General features: G+C 36.8%; 1 protein-coding gene across 3 annotated transcripts in view; it reads right to left on the minus strand.

The window, feature by feature from the left end:
- LOC131038369 (protein EXECUTER 2, chloroplastic) overlaps nucleotides 1-16,021 on the minus strand; it is a 49,715-nt gene extending 33,694 nt beyond the window's left edge. For 2 of the 3 annotated variants that reach the window (XM_057970780.2, XM_057970781.2), the window contains exon 1: nucleotides 15,363-16,020. In XM_057970780.2, coding sequence (XP_057826763.2) covers nucleotides 15,363-15,770 — 408 coding nt within the window. In that variant the 5' untranslated portion in view covers nucleotides 15,771-16,020. Of the gene's footprint in view, nucleotides 1-15,362 lie in introns of all 3 variants that reach the window. The other variant, XM_057970782.2, reaches the window with a different exon arrangement.
- Between the last annotated feature and the right edge of the window lie 3,655 nt (nucleotides 16,022-19,676).

The raw sequence follows: 19,676 nt of genomic DNA on the forward strand, positions 1-19,676 counted from the left end.
CGTGATGTTTTATACCATGGAAGTGATTTGAAGATGAAAGGATTTGAAAATTGGCCTAAAACCTAAAATTCGCTCCTGACCCTTGCTGAGGGTCCAGGGCGAAAATTTGAAAAACCTCCACTTTGCCCTACAGAAACAAAACAAGCTTGAATGAGTGGATGAAGAAGAAGACCTTTGCCTAGTGATGAACGAAGTTTCAACGAAAAATGATGATGGGTTGAGCTTAGATTTGCAAAATCGCTCCTGACCCTTGCTGAGGGTCCAGGGCGAAAAACTTGGAAAGAGGATTTTCTTGCTTAGTTTGGAGGCATAAACATGATCTTGCTTTGTGGAGAAGTTCTTAGATAAGGAAGTGAGAATTTTTATTCAAAATTGCAAAAAATCGCTCCTGACCCTTGCTGAGGGTCCAGGGCGAAAAAAATCAAAATCACACTTTTTCTCCTAAGTTGGGTAGAGCTAAGTCTGGAATTCAGTAAGAGGACCTATTTGAGATGCCTTGAAGAAATTTTGAGCTTTGAAAAATGTCAATTTTGAGCTAGGGAAGAAAATCGCTCCTGACCCTTGGAGAGGGTCCAGGGCGAAATCACTAGCAAGCTTCATTGAGACCTTGATCAAAAAATTGATATTTTCCAGTTTGCACTAAATCACCAAAATTGCTAAATTTGAGACATTTGGAAAATTAAAATTCGCATTAATTTAAAAGCATTTTGCATTTAATAAATTAATTTTAAGCCTTGAAATAATTAAAAAATCCACCTTGGAGGCACTAAAATTAATTTTTAAAATTAAAAATACAAAGCGAGCACTCAAAGGCATTATTTTGCCTTTATAGGCAAGTCGGCCACCTTTTTAAAGAGTTTTTATTTATTTATTTATCCCTTTTGCCAAGTCGGCCTTGGAGGAAAGAAGGTGAGCACTCTATATAATAGGGGGGCATTGTTTCAAGTTCAAATCATTCATTCATCCCTTCTAAAGTGCGAAACTGAGGAGCACCTTGAGGAGCGAAATCCAGAAGATTGAAGGCGAAATTTTGCTAAGTGTGGAGACTAAGGAGGGTGAAATTCTTTTGAAGACTAATGGAGGCGCAATTCATCCAAGAGAGGGCTATGATTTAAACTTTGCCTAGCAAAATCCATTTTTCTTGCATCATTTTCAAAAGGTCTTAGAATTAAGTACTCAAGAGGAGGTATGGCGAAATTATCCTAATATCCTTGTTCAAGACTTGATTTTTGGGCACTTTTTTTAGAAAAGTCTAAGTGTTGATTAATTAATTAGGAAATGATAACTTTAGATTTATCATGAAGTTTCCTAATTAATATCTTAAATCTTCCTTTTGAGTCTTATTTTCTACCCTTTAATGCTCAGGGACTAATTTTGAAATGTTGTGTAGGTATCACGATGATGACTCCTAAGGCTAGAGTATCTACAAGTCGGCAGGCTCTCATCAAAGAAGATCCGGTCCAAGACAAAGATGATCTCCTCCAACTCAGTATCATCAAAGAAGATCAAGCAAGGATAAGGGCGACCTCCTCCAGTCTAGCATCGACAAGGACGGCCTTCTTCGGTCAAGCATCATCAAGAATAACTTCTTCCAATCCAGCATTCCAAGGCGAGGTACATCATCATCCTGCACATCAAAGACAAAAGAAGTCAGAGCAAGGGTTCGTTGAAGAAGCAGATAGTTTCAGAAGAGTTAATTAAAGCTAGCTTCTCAGCATCATCGAATTGGATATCAACCAAGTGTCAGACGAGGTGGCATCCCAGTCATCACTTCTTCAGTCGGTTTGGTCCACCTCAGCATGTCCAGATTCAATGTACCTAACTCATGGGAGGTGGCACAAACTGCGATGTACCTACCCCAGCTATCCATTGGTCGAATTTTCCAGAGAAGACGTGTCCAATTAATACAATTATTTCATTGGTCGGAATTAAGTTTGTTGTAACAAACCCTAATTAGGGTTTTCATTGTAGAATCTTGGCCATTGATCTCAAATTGATCTTAGCCATTGAATTGTATTAAGGGCACTATATAAGCCCCGACTCTTCATTTGTAAAGGCTAATAGAATAGAAGATAGATAGAGAGTAGTTAGAAGGTGAATAGTTAGCTAATAGTAGATAGTCAGTTGATAGAATAGCAATTAGAGTAGAATAGAAAGAGAAGGCAAAGATTGTTGCCAATATGTTGTTGTAAAAGACTTGTACAACTTCATTGAAGAAATGGTGAAATTTATGGGTTGATTCAACAATTTGCATGGTCTCTATACTTCTCATATTTGATTTCATGTTATTAGATGAGGGGAAGAAATGTGTTTGATTGATGGTGAAATTCGTATATCCATACTACTAGCAGTTTGTTGATTGCAGACTTGCCTTGTGTAGTCAACTGGAATCATTCAGCTTAAGCTTAACTTCAATTGTCGCTTCTTCATTGATATGCATCAGCCTGATGGTGTCTATGCCTGTAGTGATGATCTGAACATCATAAAGCTTTCCTTCGAAGATCGCACTAACCTTGTGGAGATGGTCCTGGGATGTCAAAACAAGACTTAGTTAGAATTTCATCAAAGATCATTCATTGCTCCTACATTCTTAGTATCAGAATTAGATCCTTTCCTCGCCCTCGTTTTTTTTTTCTTTTTTCAAATCAAAGCTAGTAAAAACCTGTGTTCCAGCAACATTCAAAGCAAATCAGACGTTTAGTCATCAAGTGTAAGTCCCCTTGTGATTCCAGCAAAATCACATCATACCACAGAGAGCTTATCCACACGTAGAGATCCTACAGAAGAAACCTTGAAGTCATCCCGATTGATCCTTTTCGCGACATCTTCAGCATTCGGAGACTTTATTCAAGAGAGGATAAGGTGCCTTTAGGTATTTTATTCTGTGTTTGGTCGTGTACAAAAAACACGTCAACAGTACTGCAACATAATTTACTTGATCTCCCCCTGTGTCCAGCATATGGTCCAAGAGATAGGAGATTTTACAATGAACTCCCCTGAACCATAGATCTTCATACACATTTAAGTGCATGAAGCAGGTGACACCACTCCTAACTTGTGTCTCAGATACTCAAATGTGTTTACCGGTAGAGGCTTGGTGAAGATATCAGCCACTTGTTCACCTGTAGGGACATACTCTACCTTGACTTCCTAATCTGCCACCTTCTCCTTGAGAAAACAATATTTGATGGCAATATGCTTTGTCCTTGAGTGCACAACCAGATTTTTTGATATGTTAATTGCACTGGAATTGTCACACTAGATGGAAATGGGGTCAGGCATCTCTACCTGAATATCCTTGAGGGTTTGCTTCATCCATAGCACCTGAGAATAGCATGTAGCAGCAGCAATATATTCTGCCTCAGCAGTAGATAGAGAAACTGAATCTTGCTTCTTGCTGTGCCATGAGACCAACCAATCCCCTAGGAAGAATGCACCACCACTTGTGCTCTTCCAGTCATCAATGCAACCTGCCCAATCAGCATCAGTGTAGGCATGCAAGATAAGATCCCCTTGCTTGGGATACCATAGTCCATAATCAAGTGTCCCTTTTATATACCGGAATATCCTCCTGACTGCATTTACATGTGACTGTTTGGGTGCAGCTTGAAATCTAGCCACCATGCATACTGCCTGCACTATATCCGGTCTAGAAGCAGTAAGATATAACAAACTGCCAATCATGGATCTATACAATGTCTGATCTGCTAACGGTGACTCATCATTCTTGCTCAGTTTGCTTCCGGTGACCATGGGGGTACTCACCGGTTTGCAGTCCTCCATTTGAAACTTCTTTAGCATGTCCTTTGCATACTTGGTTTGTGAGATGAAGATTCCCTTATCTAGCTGTGATCTACAAATCAAGAAAGTATGTCAACTCTCCAAGCATTGACATCTCAAACTCTGACAGCATCTGATCAGCGAAATCTTTGCAAAGAGTGTCCTTGTTGCCTCCAAAAATGATGTCATCTACATACACGACCACAATAATCATGTGATTTCCATCTGCCTTGATGTATAGATTGTTGTCAGCACTCCCCTTTTTGAATCCTTGCTCCTTCAGGTACTTATCTAGCCTTGAATACCATGCTCTAGGAGCCTGCTTTAAACCATACAAGGCTTTCTTCAACCGGCACACAAAGGTTTCATCATTATTTAACAGAAACCCTTCCAGTTGCTCCATGTACACTTCTTCCAAATTTCCATTAAGGAAAGCAGATTTTACATCCATTTGATATACCTTATAACCCTTGTGGGCTAAACAAGCTAGAAACATCCTAATTGCTTCTAGTCTAGCTACCGGTGCAAATGTTTCTTCAAAATCAATGCCTTCTACTTGAGAGTAACCCTTGCACACAAGTCTAGCTTTGTGCCTAACAATTTTACCTTCTTCATTCATCTTGTTCCGGTAGACCCATTTGGTGCCAATGATGTTCTTGTCTGTCGGCCTAGGGACTAATTCCCAAGTCTTGTTCTTCTCAATCTGCTGCAACTCTTCTTCTATTGCATCCATCCATTTCTGACTTTTGTTGGCCTCATTGAATGTCTTAGGTTCCATTTCAGTCATGAGGCAAAAATTGACTTGTTCATCATTTCGGGCAAGTCTTCTTCTAGTTTGCACACCATCACTCTTATTACCTAAAATTTGCTCTTCCGGGTGGTTTTTCTGCACATACCAGTTAGGGACCTTATTGGATGCTTCTTCTGGTTCATTGTCTGACTAAGCTTCTTCACCTTCATCACCGGAATCATCATACGGGTTCACTTGTGCTTGTCTTCCTTTATGCATATCATCATCAACTCTTACATGCACACTCTCAATAACTCTTCTCAGTCTTTTGTTGTAGCATTTGTAGGCCCTACTGTGAGTTGAGTAACCAAGGAAGATCCCTTCATCACTCCTGGAATCAAAACTACCTAAACCATCCATGTCTCTCCTGATAAAACATTTACTTCCAAATACTTTGAAGTATTTGACTGATGGTTTCCAGTCATACCACAGATGATAAGGTGTCATATTGTTGTTTGTTCTCAACTGAACCCAGTTCAAAGTATATGTTGCAGTATGAACCGCTTCCTTCCAATACATATCCGGCAAACTTGCCTCATTCAACATGGTTTTGGCCATCTCCTTGACTGTCATGTTCTTCCTTTCTACCACACCATTTTGTTGTGGTGTCCCGGGGGTTGAATATTGTCTTTTGATTCCATGTCTTTCACAATAGTCCTCAAACTCATTTGATGTGAACTCACCACCCCGGTCTGATCTTAGGCATTTCAGCTTGCACCCACTTTCCTTCTCTACCATCTTTCAGAAGATCTTGAATCTGTCAAATGCTTGTGATTTATCCTGTAGGAAGGTGACCCATGTCATTCTTGAATAGTCATCAATGAAGAGCATAAAGTATCTCTCACCGGCAAGAGCTCTTGTCCTAGTTGGACCACACAAATTTGTATGTACCAGCTCAAGTGGTCTTGAGGTGTTATGTTCCTTAGTCTTGAAGCTCACCTTAGTTTGTTTTCCTTTTACACATTCATCACAAAATGTGCTTACCAGTTTGATGATAGGTGGTATATTTCTCACACAGCCCTTTTTGCTTACTAAAACTAGATTATCATAATTTATGTGGCCTAATCTCCTGTGCCACAGCCGGCTCTCATCCACTTGTCCCATCAAGCACTGGGACTCAAAGCATTCCTTCAGATTGTACACATTTCCATCAGTTCTTTTACCTTCTGCTACAATCTGACCAGTACTCTCTTTTCTTATCTGGCAACCGATATAGTCAAAAATGAATTTGTATCCTTTATCACACATCTGACTCACGCTTAGCAAATTATGTTTTAGACCTTCTACGTAATACACATCATGTGCCTTCAATTTGCCATCTATATTCAGAGTACCTTTGCCTTTTATCTTGATGGAGGAGTTATCTCCAAATCTTACTGAGCCTCCATTCCAATCTTCAAGCTTGATAAATTTCTTTTTATCACCGGTCATGTGGTTAGAACAACCACTGTCTAATACCCACAAGTTTCTTCTTTCTGCATGTAGGGCAGTTTGCACAATCAGACTTGATTCTGCTTTGTTCTTGTCTTTCTCAACCCAAACCGGGATGTCTTCTATCTTTTTGTCTGCTGCAACTTCTCGTTTCGATTTAACTACCAGTTTTGATCAAGAACTGTTTGTTTCTACTTGATTTTCATGTGCTTGCAATGCTTTGCAATATGTCCAAACTCTTGACAGTTATAGCATTTCATATTGACATTAAAAGATGAATCTTTAAAACTATTATAGGACACCAGTTGACTTCTCCTACATTCAAAACTCCTATGACCAAATTCATTACACTGATAACAAACAACATCCATACCTCGGAGTGCAGTAAAAGAGTTTCTACTTTCAAAACTAACAGAGGGCTTATTCGTCAGTCTACAATCTGCAACTCTATGTCCAAACTTATTACACGGGTAGCAATAACCATGGAAATTGGGTACATACCAGTCTTGTTGCTTTGAACCGGCAAACCTTTGTCTCGACAGATGTCTTCCTCTCATGCTTTTGATTCCGGTGAATCCTTCACTATCCACCTTGGGCTTGCTTTTATGATTTGCATACCGGTACGATGTGTGAGCCTTCCGGTTTTGAGCATACCGGTTCACAGGACGACTTCTTGTAGCCTCAGCATAGGTCTTCTTGTCGGTATCTTTGTTGACTGTAAAGATTTGCTTCTCTTTACTTTCACTAGAAGAAGCGAATTGTATCTCCTTATCGGATGTGTCTTTGCTATTGGAACTTTGTCCTTCTTCAAATCCCAAGCCACCGGTATCTTTTGAATGCTTTTGATTGTTCAGCATCTTGTCCAAAGCTTCAGTGTTGCCCTCAAACTTGCTCCTTATTTTCAGTTCATCCTTACTCTTTTCAAGCTCCTTTCTGAACTTTACAATTTCTTCTTCCAAATTTTGATGCACCTTCTCCTCCTCTATCAAATCGGAGGATGTAACTTTGCATATCCTCTTAGCTTCTTCCAACTGAAGTTTCAAGTCAGAAATCACTTGATTGGACTCATCTAGGGATTGCTTCAGGTGATCTTGTTCTTCTACTGCAGCAAGCTTGACTTTCTTGAGTTCTCTTCTTGTCTTACTCAACTCCTCAAGAGCACTTATGAGCTCACCTTCTAGATCCACTTCAGCTTCAATGTCTTTATCTTCATCATCTTCCACAACCGGTTCATCTAGTGCCATAAAGAGATTACAGTCTCTTTCATCTTCATGGCAGTCATCTTCTGATGCACTCTCTTCATCTGTGGCATCATCCTCAATGGTATATAGGCTATTCTGCTTCTGGTAGCTTCTTTTTCCTTGCCGGTAAACTTTCTTTTCTTTGTCTTTACCGAAAGATCTGCCAGAGCTCCTTTGCTCATCTCCACCGGTTTCGCTATAGGGACATTTTGCAGCAAAGTGTCCTATTTTACCGCAATTGAAACATTTGAGTGGCAGCTTTCCTTTATACTTACCGGATCCTCTCTTGAGCTTTCTAATAAAGTTTGCTACCTCTGCATCCGAGTCTCCACTGGATCCTTTATGAGCAACCTCTTCCTTGCCCTTTTTGGTGGAATTGAAAGCCGCCTCTTTACTTGAAGATCCTTCTTCGATTGTCCTCATCTCATAAGCAGTTAAGGAGCCAAATAACTCATCTATTGTGAAGGCTTTCAGATCCTTGGCTTCCTCTATAGCAGAGACCTTAGTATCATACTTAGATGTGAGTGATCTAAGTACCTTTTTGACAATAATTTCATCAGCAATTTCCTCTCCAAGCCCTCTGATGGTGTTCACAGTTTCATCTACTCTGTGAAGGTAGTTTGCAATCTTTTCTTCATCTTTCATCTTCAAGCCTTCAAGATGACCTCTTAGTGATTGTAGCTTGGCCTCTTTGACTTTGGCATCTCCTTCAAATAATCTCTGCAATTTGTCCCAAGTTTCCTTGGCGGATGAACAGTGCATGACCTTGACAAACTCATTATTTGACAGCCCACTGAGAATAGCATGTTTAGCCTTTGCATTGTTCTCATACTCCTTGGTATCCGGGTCAGTGGGAAGAACACTGGGGACAGTATACCCATTCTTTACAGACATCCAAACATCAAATCCTAGAGAGGACAAATATGTTTCCATTCTTCTGCACCAAAATGCATAGTTGGTTTCATCAAACATGGGAGCTTTAGAAGAGAACTCATTTCTTGCCATTGTGTTCAAAGACCAGAATCTACCCAAGCTAGAGAAAGCTTATTTGATTAGGAACCTAGGCTCTAATACCAATTGTTGGACACAATGTACCACTAAGAGGGGGGTGAATCAGTGTTTCCTAAAAAACCTGTCTTTTTAAACCAAGCTTTGAGTATCGATTAACAACCTAAACACTAAGCAATCAAATCGGTAAGATATGAGGGGATATCAAAAGAGGCAAACACACAAATGCATAACCCACAACACCAAATGTACGAGGAAAACCCTATATGGGAAAAACCTTAGTGAGAAATGTTGTTGGAGTCTACTGCTCCAATCCAGCCTCACAATGAAACAACAGGTTACAATAATTTAGGGCACCAACCCAAGGAGCATCAACCCCTGCACCAAGCACCAACTCAGTGTAATACAATGAAATACAATTTTAATGCAATGATAGCACCTAGTTGCAAATGAGTTCTGCAACCCCTGGTCAACTGATGTCTGCCTGTTAACACCTTCCTCTGTTTCACCGATCCTTCTACTACCGGTTATCAGATTGCTCTCTCTGATCACTTACCGGTTACTCTCTTCCTTTCTTCTCTTTCTCAGATCCTCACCCTACACATTACCACACTTGGATGCCTTCCTAATCATTCAATCTCTACCGGTACACTTGACTATTAAAACTCTAACAGTTCACCGGTTACTCTGTCTCTGCCTAGGACCTCTCATCAGTTCAACCTGCTAACTCCACACTCTAACTCTCTATGAAAGGAACTCTCAGATAGATAGTCTCTCTTCTTGCTCAAGCTCTCTTTTCTCTCACAACTCTCATTCAGCATCAATCACTTTAGTCTTCGAGTTCACGTATTTATATTTGAGGGTTCCCGCCAAAAGCAACATTCAAACGGTGGCGTGCTAGGGTTTTCCTCTACCAACTCAATCCGTATCAAATCTGATCGGTTTTGCGTTTCTGGAATGGTGATCTGCATTATATCAATCAGCACCGCCATATCCTTGCCTTCCAATGCACGTTTTCTATTTTTAGGCGTCTTGCAACTTGTTTTTCGACCTTGCTTTGTCAGTCACCATTAATGTCTCAGTTGTTTCCTTCGACCAACGAGCACAAAGATCGGATTGTCCTGCTTGATTCACATCACCAAAAAGCTTCTGCATTTTGATTCGCTTCGAGCCGCACTTCTTCTGTCATTGATCCATGATTTACGGGTTCCTTATTTAAAGTCGACCTGCTCGTCATCTACCACGTCGATGGACACTTCACCGACCTCTTCATGCTTGCCATGTGGTGTCCACCTGTCATCCTTCACTGACCAAGACTCACTACCGGTTCAACTCACCTTACCGGTATAACTTAACTTCACCAGTGGACCTTCATACTTGCTGACCTCTTCTTTGTCAATGGATCAACATGGCCTTCCATCAAACATGTTGGTTCATCCACTAAGTCCATTTACCAATTGCATTATACTTCTCTTTGTCTACCGGTGATCACATCCCTCTGTTCTTCTTTGCTTTCTTGCTTGCTTGACGGTGGTCCTGCTTTTCTAGTAGATGCAGCACTTCATGTGTACCGGTAACATACCTTTTTTGTCTACTTACACACTCCTTCCTTCATACCGGTTGACATCAATGACAACATAATGCTGGCAACACAAGCTTGATAGGGTGTCTTATCAACGTTCTCCCTCAATCAAGCCACCTTCTCCTACTCACAAGATCCCATCTATCACCCTGGTGGAGAGAACAAGGATTTCCTCAATAGGTTGTCCTAAGTCTAACCCTCCTAAGCCCAAAGGCAAAGCACCTTCACCCCCCTTTGGCCTCATGTGGACCCTGCCATACATATGAGGTGGCGTGCTTAAAGGTGACCCCAACACCGTTCTCCCTATTGCAATCCTTCATCTCCCAACGATGGCTGATTACAATAATCAGACAGAATACATAAATATATAAAGCATCGTATTATATCACATATCCTATGTTAAATAGCCACACATAGTATGAATCGGAAATGAGCAGATTGGAGATAACATGCAGTATACTATATTGAACAATCATAACAGCGATTTGCTATCAATAGTAGTATGCAGAAAGTATTATCAGAAATATGCACAGAAACTTCATACCAGAGTATCTCCTTCTCAAAATGATAATTGCAAAACTTGATCTTTCCTTTTACACTCTCTTCTTCCAAGACTGTCAATACCTATCAATGCAATGATGGAAAGTTCTTACAGTTTGCTTACCCTTTTATGTGTTTCGGTTTTGCTGGAGTATTCTTCCCTTCATCGATTCTTATCCCTTCAGGCCTGAGTGCAGATTCCTTCTCCGCGTTCTTTCTTCAAATGATTGGGGCTATTTATTCCCCTCCCTCCATGGTGGAAGGCCACCAATCAGTGGTCATGAATTTTTTAGCAGCAGAGACCCCTTTGAAAGGTGTGGCCTTTCCTTTTTTTGATGTTGCTTAACCGTGTCAATCATCATTGATATTTTGTTTTAAGGATCCTATCATCAACTTCACTAATCTTTCTTCGACCTGATTGTCCTCCCTTAAGGCAGCGATATCCTTAATTTGCAATCATGATTGGTTGCTCATAATTAAATGTGAATATCAATAATTAATTCAAGACTCCTCCTATTAGTCTTTCATTAAGTATGACGCCATGAACAAGGATGTTACTACCTGTAACTTAATAACAGTTCTGATCTGATCTGATCAATGGTGATGTCACTGGAGGCTTTCGATTCCTTTATATTTCTCAATGTGAGGGAGAGGTCACACCTCTTAATCATGTATGCCCTTTGGCAAGAGACAACCCTTTTACCATTAGCACCCTTTGAAAGAATGCAACTCTTCATTATTTCTGCCCTTTTAAAGGGACACAACCTTTCACAACCAGATCTACATTCTTATTTAAATCTGATCTGCACTTCTGATTTTCAATTTCCCCCCCCTTCAAATGAGTTTTCATCTCCTTTTTATACCTCATATTTGGGAGAGTCACAACTTATCATTTCATGCCTTTTGACCATTCATTAACTTAATTAAGTTTTAATTAAATTTAATTGTATTCTTTTATATTTTTATTTTTATTTTATTTTTATTCTTGTGAATTTTAATTTTATTATTATTATTATTTGCCATTAAATTCTATTTCAAAGTGGTACATTACATTCTCTTTCACAATAAATAATTCTACTAGTAAGTTAAGAGCATCACTTCTAATCTTGTGTTTCCCCTAGCCTATGCTAGCTACTCTTGTAGTAGAAGAAATTGCATATGTGCAACTGGCCTATACAAAGTAGTAGAAGTAGAACCTTGTTTCTGATGACCCGTTGGCCTTATAGACAAAGAAGCAGATGTAGATGCATTGTCTTCAGTAGCTGAATCACTCTATAACTACATATCTCAGCCCTATAGTTCAATTTTTCTGCCAATGTATCACATACTTCTAAACCTTTTCCTGAAATTCAAGCTTACAAAAGTGCCACTTCCACAACCTAGTGTCCCTAGATGCCCCAAGCTTGACTTGCAATTTTGTTGCAAATTGTTTGAGAAAAGACTTAAGATCAAAGGGACCCTTAGCAAAACTCGCCAATACTTTGGAAGGGCAATTTATATTTACACTAACAATGTAACTAGTCATATGAATTTCACAGTCAACCATCTTTACTTCTGCATTCTCATCATGATCAAATGCATAATCAGATTCAATCTAATCATCATCTTCAACTTCTTGAGGCACGAGTTCAACCTCATCCTCACTCATGCAATGAGAACTCCTAGTGACATTACAATAAACGATATAAAATTTATAAGTTCATAGTTTTAAAATTAAAATTTCAAACTATGCATAATGCAAAGGATTACAACACAAATATTTCTTTTTATTTTGCTTACTTCAAGGTGCACAGAGCACATAAGCAGAGGATACACAAATAAAAATCTTTATTCTTTCTTTGTCAACCAAGAATTTCGCTTTTGTTTTTCTTACTTCAGGTCACACGAAACGCAGAAGCAGAGGGTACATAAAACTTATAATCCTAGGTTGAAAAAAAAAAATTTAAACATCTAAAAGTAAATTGTAAATACTAAAACTTCAAAAAAGAATTAATTATATGACAGCTTGCTGTTGCATGATTATTATTTTTTTACAAAAATAAAAATTCAAAACTGAACTAGTAAATATTGAATTTAAAATCTAAAACTGAAAATTGCAACTTGGTACATGATTCTTTCAATATTGATAACAATATACAGCCATGTCTATGGATTCTATCAACATAAATCATGAAATTAATTTAAAAAAATTTTAAAAACAGTCATAAAAGCCTACCTCTTGCTTGAAAAATGTTTGCAACTCGGCATCACTCCTCCTATTGCTCTTCTTTTTGCTCCTCCTCAACCCACTTGCTCTTTAATCTCACTCTTCCACCTTGCACTTACAATCTCACTCTCACACTAACAATATCAGCTTCTTGGTGATTTGTATTTGTGAGTTGATATGAGGATAAGACAGTGCTTTTTTATAGAGTTTGTGAGGTTTAGGTGGGGCCCATAAGCCTTTAGGGTTGGCCCTTGCGCACAAAGATCAAATGAAATTTTGAATTTTTTTTAGATTGCTTTGCTATCTAACCGCAAGAGACACTTGGTCATCCCCAAAATGGTTGAGAGACTCTTAAGAGTCCCCCGGATGTCTTAGGGATGTCCCTAGGTCCCAACAGCATCTCGAAATGGCAACATTGGCAGGGGGCACCCCCCAAAGTCCCTGCATCTCAAAGACATCCTCATTCCGAAAACGCAAGGTTTTTTGGCAGGACGCATCCCCATGGAACACTATCTTGAAGGCAGTTATATACATCAAATGAAATTTTAAACAAGAGACCTGCCAGTTTCATTTTGTTGGAGCTTGCAATTTTTAGAAGAACCTTCTCACTAAAAATAATTGCAAGGCAAGAGGATGTACAGAGTACAGAACCACCACTAAGTGATGTTAGAACTAGAGAGAAGTATGCTAATGCATCAACTCTTGAAAATACATAACAGATCAAAAAGTAACATTTCTCACAAGCCAATTTTATTGCCAAAGGATCCTACATTTGCCAATCCCCTTACTCTTTAAGAAGATATAGTGAAGCACACTATGGCAATTTGACTTCAAATTGCAATGCTTGCAGAGAAATTTTAAACAATTCCCTTCTATAGCACCACTGTGTTAAAGAAACACCGGTTATGGCCAATATTGCTGACTTTTAGAACCTATCAAAGTGTATCTTGATTCTACAATTCTAAACCTTTAGCATTAGATCTTTACAATTTGTATGATTTTCTTGATCTATGTTTCCATGACCTAACTTATGATCAAATGTCTCTATACTTGACCCTCATATCATGGTAGACAAAATAACAGAAGTTTCACATTACCTACTACTTTATTCAAATCGCAAACCTACCTAATTGGTAGTTGCCAACGTGCCTCCCAGTTACTCCATCTACATATTTATATATGATATGATCAATGATTATAGATCATTTCTACCATTGACATTATAATATATCTTCCAAGTTTTATTTTTATAGTCTCGATTTAAGGTTTTATCTACTAACATAATTACAAATGTCTTAATTTGTTACGCCTAATATTACTTTAAAATGTACTTTTTTAACATAAAACGCATTTCGTCCCCTCCTCCATTTAACTTGCATGCCCTACATTTTTTTTGTGTGATCTACAAATTCTTTGATCCCGTTAATTATTTGGATGTCTCCATTTACCAGTCTCTATTTAAGTAATCTAACTAATTTAAGTGATTAAATTTCAATCGAACCTGATTCTTAGTCAGAAAACTAATCAAATCTTTAAATAATTATATCACCTATAAAAGCTTTGTTCTCATGAAATCTTCAGATGACTCCAACTACCAATTCTACGTAAGTAATACAACTGATATAAGTGAATATAAATTAATTGATTGACAGAAAAATTAAAATAATTGCATACCCTACATTTTTTTGTTCCCACAACTTCCTCAGGCAACTCCATCTACCAGCCTCCATATACGTAAATATAACTGAGAAATGAATAACAACTAGTTGATCGATTGAAATATAAGAAAAATGGTAACAATATTTCATATCCTACAAATTCTTTGTTTCCGTGGACTTTACGAGCGACTCTAAATACCAGTCTTTTTAATCGTAGTATAACAGGAAGAGGCAAATAAAAACTAATTGATCAATTGAAAAATAGCTAAAGATTAAGAATATATGTCCTACAAATTCTCCCAAATACCCTATGAATTTTGTGTTCTTATGGTCTTTGAGTGACTCCAAACAACTGTCTCTACATATGTGGCATAATTGATAAAAGTGAATAATAACTAACTGATCCACAGAAAAAAATTTTTAAAAAAAAAGATTTCTTAAACAAATTGAAAACACTAAAAATGAATTGTTCCCATGATGTTGGTGACAACGTTTACCAGTCTTCAAACGTGTAATGCTGCTGACACAAAGTAAATAACACGTAATCCACTGTGAACAACTAGCAAACTAGCGATAAAAAGGGGAAATGACCAGATGAGAGTATGGTTTAATTCCCTACGCAACGAAATTTTAATACAAACCCCTTCACTCACAGCGTCTCTAATTGACTCTCTCAACCAGCTTATATATTTGTAATCTGACTGATGGAAGTGAATAACACCTAATTGACTCTAAGTTCCTGGCTAGCCGTAATCGACAAAGATGACCAGAAGGATGACTGAATTTTAATTCCTTTTAGAAAGAATTCTAGCGTAAATCCCTTCGAGGCAATAAATTGGTATATCACTTGGGGCCACATAGTACTTCGGATTCAAAGCTCCCGTCTAAAGCGTTTGATAATAGATTAAGGAGAGATAATCGATCAACTGATAAAAATGAGATCTTTTACCATTATGCTGAATTTACATGGCTACAAGCTTTGGATTAAAAAAAACCGATTGATGGAATGAAAAATAACAAAATATTTTATGTGGAGAATCAGGTTTTCACAATCCCTCTTAGCCATTTTTTAAACATTTCGAGAAAACTGTGTAGAAATCTTTAGAGTTGCACCGAGTTTACATACCTCCAAATCTGACCTCGAATTCGCCTTTGTCTCGACCATTTGAAAATATTCCTGCCACTTATCCCACTCCTGTTGAGGACTCCACTCCTCCTTACCCTTTAAATGGTCCAGAAATTTCCTGACAATGCCGTGAAATTGTTCTCCAAGCTTTGCCCCGAAATCCAGACCCCAATTCCCCCGTCTTGCATCTGCTCCGAAATTGTTATTGTAACTGCAATAAAATGTGGGTGAGCGCGTATATGGCTTTGACCTTTTCCTCCCCGAAAACTCAGCTTGACAGGGGCAAGTATTTAGTTTGGAAATTGCAGAGATTTTGCGGGTTTGTGTGCTGTGTTTTTCCCTTGAATGCGATAGTTTGTAATCAAGATAGCTGGGACTTGAAACACCCCCTGGCGCAATTGCAGCCATGTTCTGGAAAACAACACAGAAAGCCTTGGTTTTCCGATTGGCGATTTGGTTGCTTCCTTATCCTTGAAAAACTAGAGGCGATGAGTAGAAGATAAAATTGTTTTAGCCTATCTGTTGTTATGGCGTTCGAGCGTTTGATGTTGAGGATATTTTTGAAGGAGGATAATGTTGTAAGGAGACGGCATGTTTTTTTGGCTGCATGGAGCGTGACACTATCTGACCCGCCAGTGGAAAAAAAAATAAGATCTCTTCTTCTTTATCAGGAGATGTCATACAGAATAAAAGATTTTTATTAATCTAATAAGTCATCAAATTGTTTAGAGATGGTTATTGTTCATCTTTATTTTGATGTTGAATTCCTTGTTTTATAGATTATGTGGCAAAATTTACCAAAATGTACTAGATGGAAAAATTATGAGGATGAGTTTTCATGGGTCATTTTCATTTTTGGCATCGTTGATTTTTTTTATGTTGAATTTTTATATATTATAGATTAAATATAAAAAAATTATTAATTTATATTTTTAGATGGGAAAATGTGAGGATGGCTTTCATGAGAATAATATTAATAAAGAATAATTTTAATAATTGTTTTATGTAAACTTTTTGTATCAACTTTGGATCTAATTTTATAATTTGACATCATTTAAATAAAGAGAAGTACAATATAGAAGGAGAGACAAAAAGTAGAAGATTAAAATGGAAATAAAAAATATTTTTAGGAGATCAATATTTTTACCAAAATTTGGATTCAAGATTTCTCTTTCATTTTGTTTTTCTTTTGTGAGGAGCATACTTAAGTGGTCTACAAATGTGATAACTTTTTGAGTGGTTGAGAATAGAAGTTTGTTACTTTACATTGTTTATAATTATCATGAAAATAAAGTGATTTTCATTATAAATAGCATCCACTATTTGAAAAACTTAGTCTATGATTTGTGCAATACAATTTGATAGAACTTTTATTGTCTATTTTATTTTATGTGAGAGACTCAATCATTTTTCAAAGCTTTATCTTGAAGTGGAGATAATTTAATAGCTTTTCAAATGAGATTCAATAGAATAGTATAAATTTGATTGCTAGTCATGTGCCTAAGAGACTCGTAAAATATTTGTCAAAGATATATGGAAGAAATATAATGATAGTTAAGGAAGTGTTAGTCATAACTCAAATGTAATCATAGTTATAGATTGTGTTGAAATAGTCAAAAAGATAGTAAATAATTTGGGGGTGACATGAGGACATTGTCATAAAAATGCTTGTTGAAAAGATAGAGGAAAACATCCCAAATTGATATAAGAATCAAAATAACAATCACATTGATACATACATATACTTTAAGAATTTTTTTCATTAAACTTAAGGAAATGAAATGGAAAACTTCTTCTTGTTGAACTAAATGAATGAAAAGGAAACGAAATGGTTTTATTGGGGATTTTAGTAATAAAATATTCAAGATTAAGTTGATAATTATCATTTAATTGTAAAGGTTACTTCATCGAATGATGTAAGGCTATTGGAAAATGATTGAATTCATAGAACTATGGGAAAGCAAACAAGAAAGAGAAGTTCTAGGAATTAAAGCAAGGGATAAGGAGTTAGGCGTTGATGACATGAAAATTACCTTAAACCATATTTTCAAACATTTCGAACAACTTAATATCTTTGGTAAAAATAACAACAATTACATCCTAGAGATGAAAAAGTTGCAAGTGTCAAATACAAGTAGAGGTTTATAGAAAAGTACACATAAATTAGACAAAGCGAGATGAAAGATAAGTGGGACATGCAATTTCATCCCAAAACTAGTGTCCCTCCTATCACCATATGTGAAATTGATAAAGATGAATGTAATAACGTCATTAGCCCATAGCATTACAGATTTTATGAATGTAATAGCATCAATGAATAGTAGCATATGTATGTAACTGGATAAGTTAGGCTATCTATGATAGTGGTTTTGGTTTGGTGATTCTCAATGAACTTTATTGGGGCTTATGCTCCTTATAATGTAATGATGATTTGATACTCTATATATTTAATATTTATATATTTTTTTAAAGTGCATATAAATTAGTGGTATCAACCATGTCACATGTAGTAGTGGTAACTATATATACATAACCTAAAGAGGCTCATCCTAAATTATAAATAATATATATCAAATAAAGTAAATAGGTTTACCTAGCTACTAAATTATCATTTTGTAAAAAGATATAAGTGGGTACTTGATTATGTACAAACCATAAGAATTATTATCTAGATAAAGAAACAAAAAAAATCAAACTCGATCCATCCATATATAAATATATTCAACAAAATAATTTTTACATTCTATCATCACATATATTCTTCATATATTTTATAATAAACATATGTCATCATGATGTTCATTTTATCTTTTATGGTATCCATGCCACCATTAAAATTGAAATATTAATGCCTTGATACAATCTAATACTACAAGGGAACGTGACTCTCGATCATCTTACATTGTTTTGAATCATGAAAAGTTGGAGCAAATCTTAAAAATCTACATACAATACTCCCACTTGTCCAAGGTTGGAGTTAGCCAAAATTGATATATTTAATATTATTATGACATTTTGTTATAGAGCAAGACCTTCGTAATATAAAAGTCAACTCTAAGGAATTTTTAATGAACATTCTAAATTGCACATGAATGAAAGAATCAAGGTACATAGAACAGATTTCCTAGACCAATCCAATGAAAAGAGTTGTGTCATTTTCTATTTTTTAACTAGTACAATGATGAAGATACATAATAGAAAGAATATCAAGCAACATTACATACAAGTATAAAATCTCACAATACAATATTATGTTGAAAAAACCCTTTCAAGAAAAAAACTCACACTTCAAAAGCATGCTCATTATATTACCAATCAAAGGATGATTACAAACACTTGTAGAACCAATTTCTTAAAAGAGATTGTAGAGTTGATTTCTATAGAATTTTTGGTAGCATTTGTAGGAGTAGATAGGTGACTCCTCAACACCCCTGGAATCCTTACAAGACCAAAATAGCTTTTACAATAGAGAATGGGAAGATAACTTGCAACATAAAAATGCATTGATTGAATATGGTTGAATATTAAATATACAATGAGATGCATGTTGAACACACTCAAATGTTGAGAGGGACATGAATCTACATACATCATTTTTATCTATTCATTAACTTTTAGAACTATTAATTCAAATCAGCAAAAGTAGAAACGAAGCACAACATTCACAACACAAGAACAACGGGATTTTTATGTGAAATACCCAAGGAAGGAAAAACCATGATGAGGATTAACTCACAATGTATGAAACATATTTTTACAAAGTTTGTTTTAGGCTCACTGCCAAGGGAGCTTACAACTCCCTAAATGGACTTGCAAGCTAAGGCACACTGCCTTGGGGCAAGATATAATGCTTGCAATTTGACGATCACTTCTCCAAAGTAAGGTACAATGAGATTACAATATTATGCATAGTGTGAATTGTTGAAGAAGAAGCTTCTGACAAATGCCTCTAATGCGGTCCTCTTTGTAGCCCAAATTATTTTATCATACAAATTCAACACACTTCATAATCATCTAAGATATTACTGATATATTTTGCACATCAGGCAATACTTCACCTCAACTCTCATTTCTCCACAATTAATTTGCAATTCCTTATATATCCTCTGTACCACCCAAATACATCACTTAGGTGAGCTCAATTAGGACCCTATCAAATGAAACATGTGACGTGTAATAGGTCAACTCCAAACATGTACATTTACCACCAAAATAGGTTGTGGATCAACCTAGCATACAATTGAACCTTAATCATATCACAACACATCCTTCAGCACCAAAGAATTAGGTTTGGACCAACCGAAGGAACACATC

This window comes from Cryptomeria japonica, chromosome 3, assembly GCF_030272615.1.
Source record: "Cryptomeria japonica chromosome 3, Sugi_1.0, whole genome shotgun sequence".
Lineage (NCBI taxonomy): Eukaryota > Viridiplantae > Streptophyta > Pinopsida > Cupressales > Cupressaceae > Cryptomeria > Cryptomeria japonica.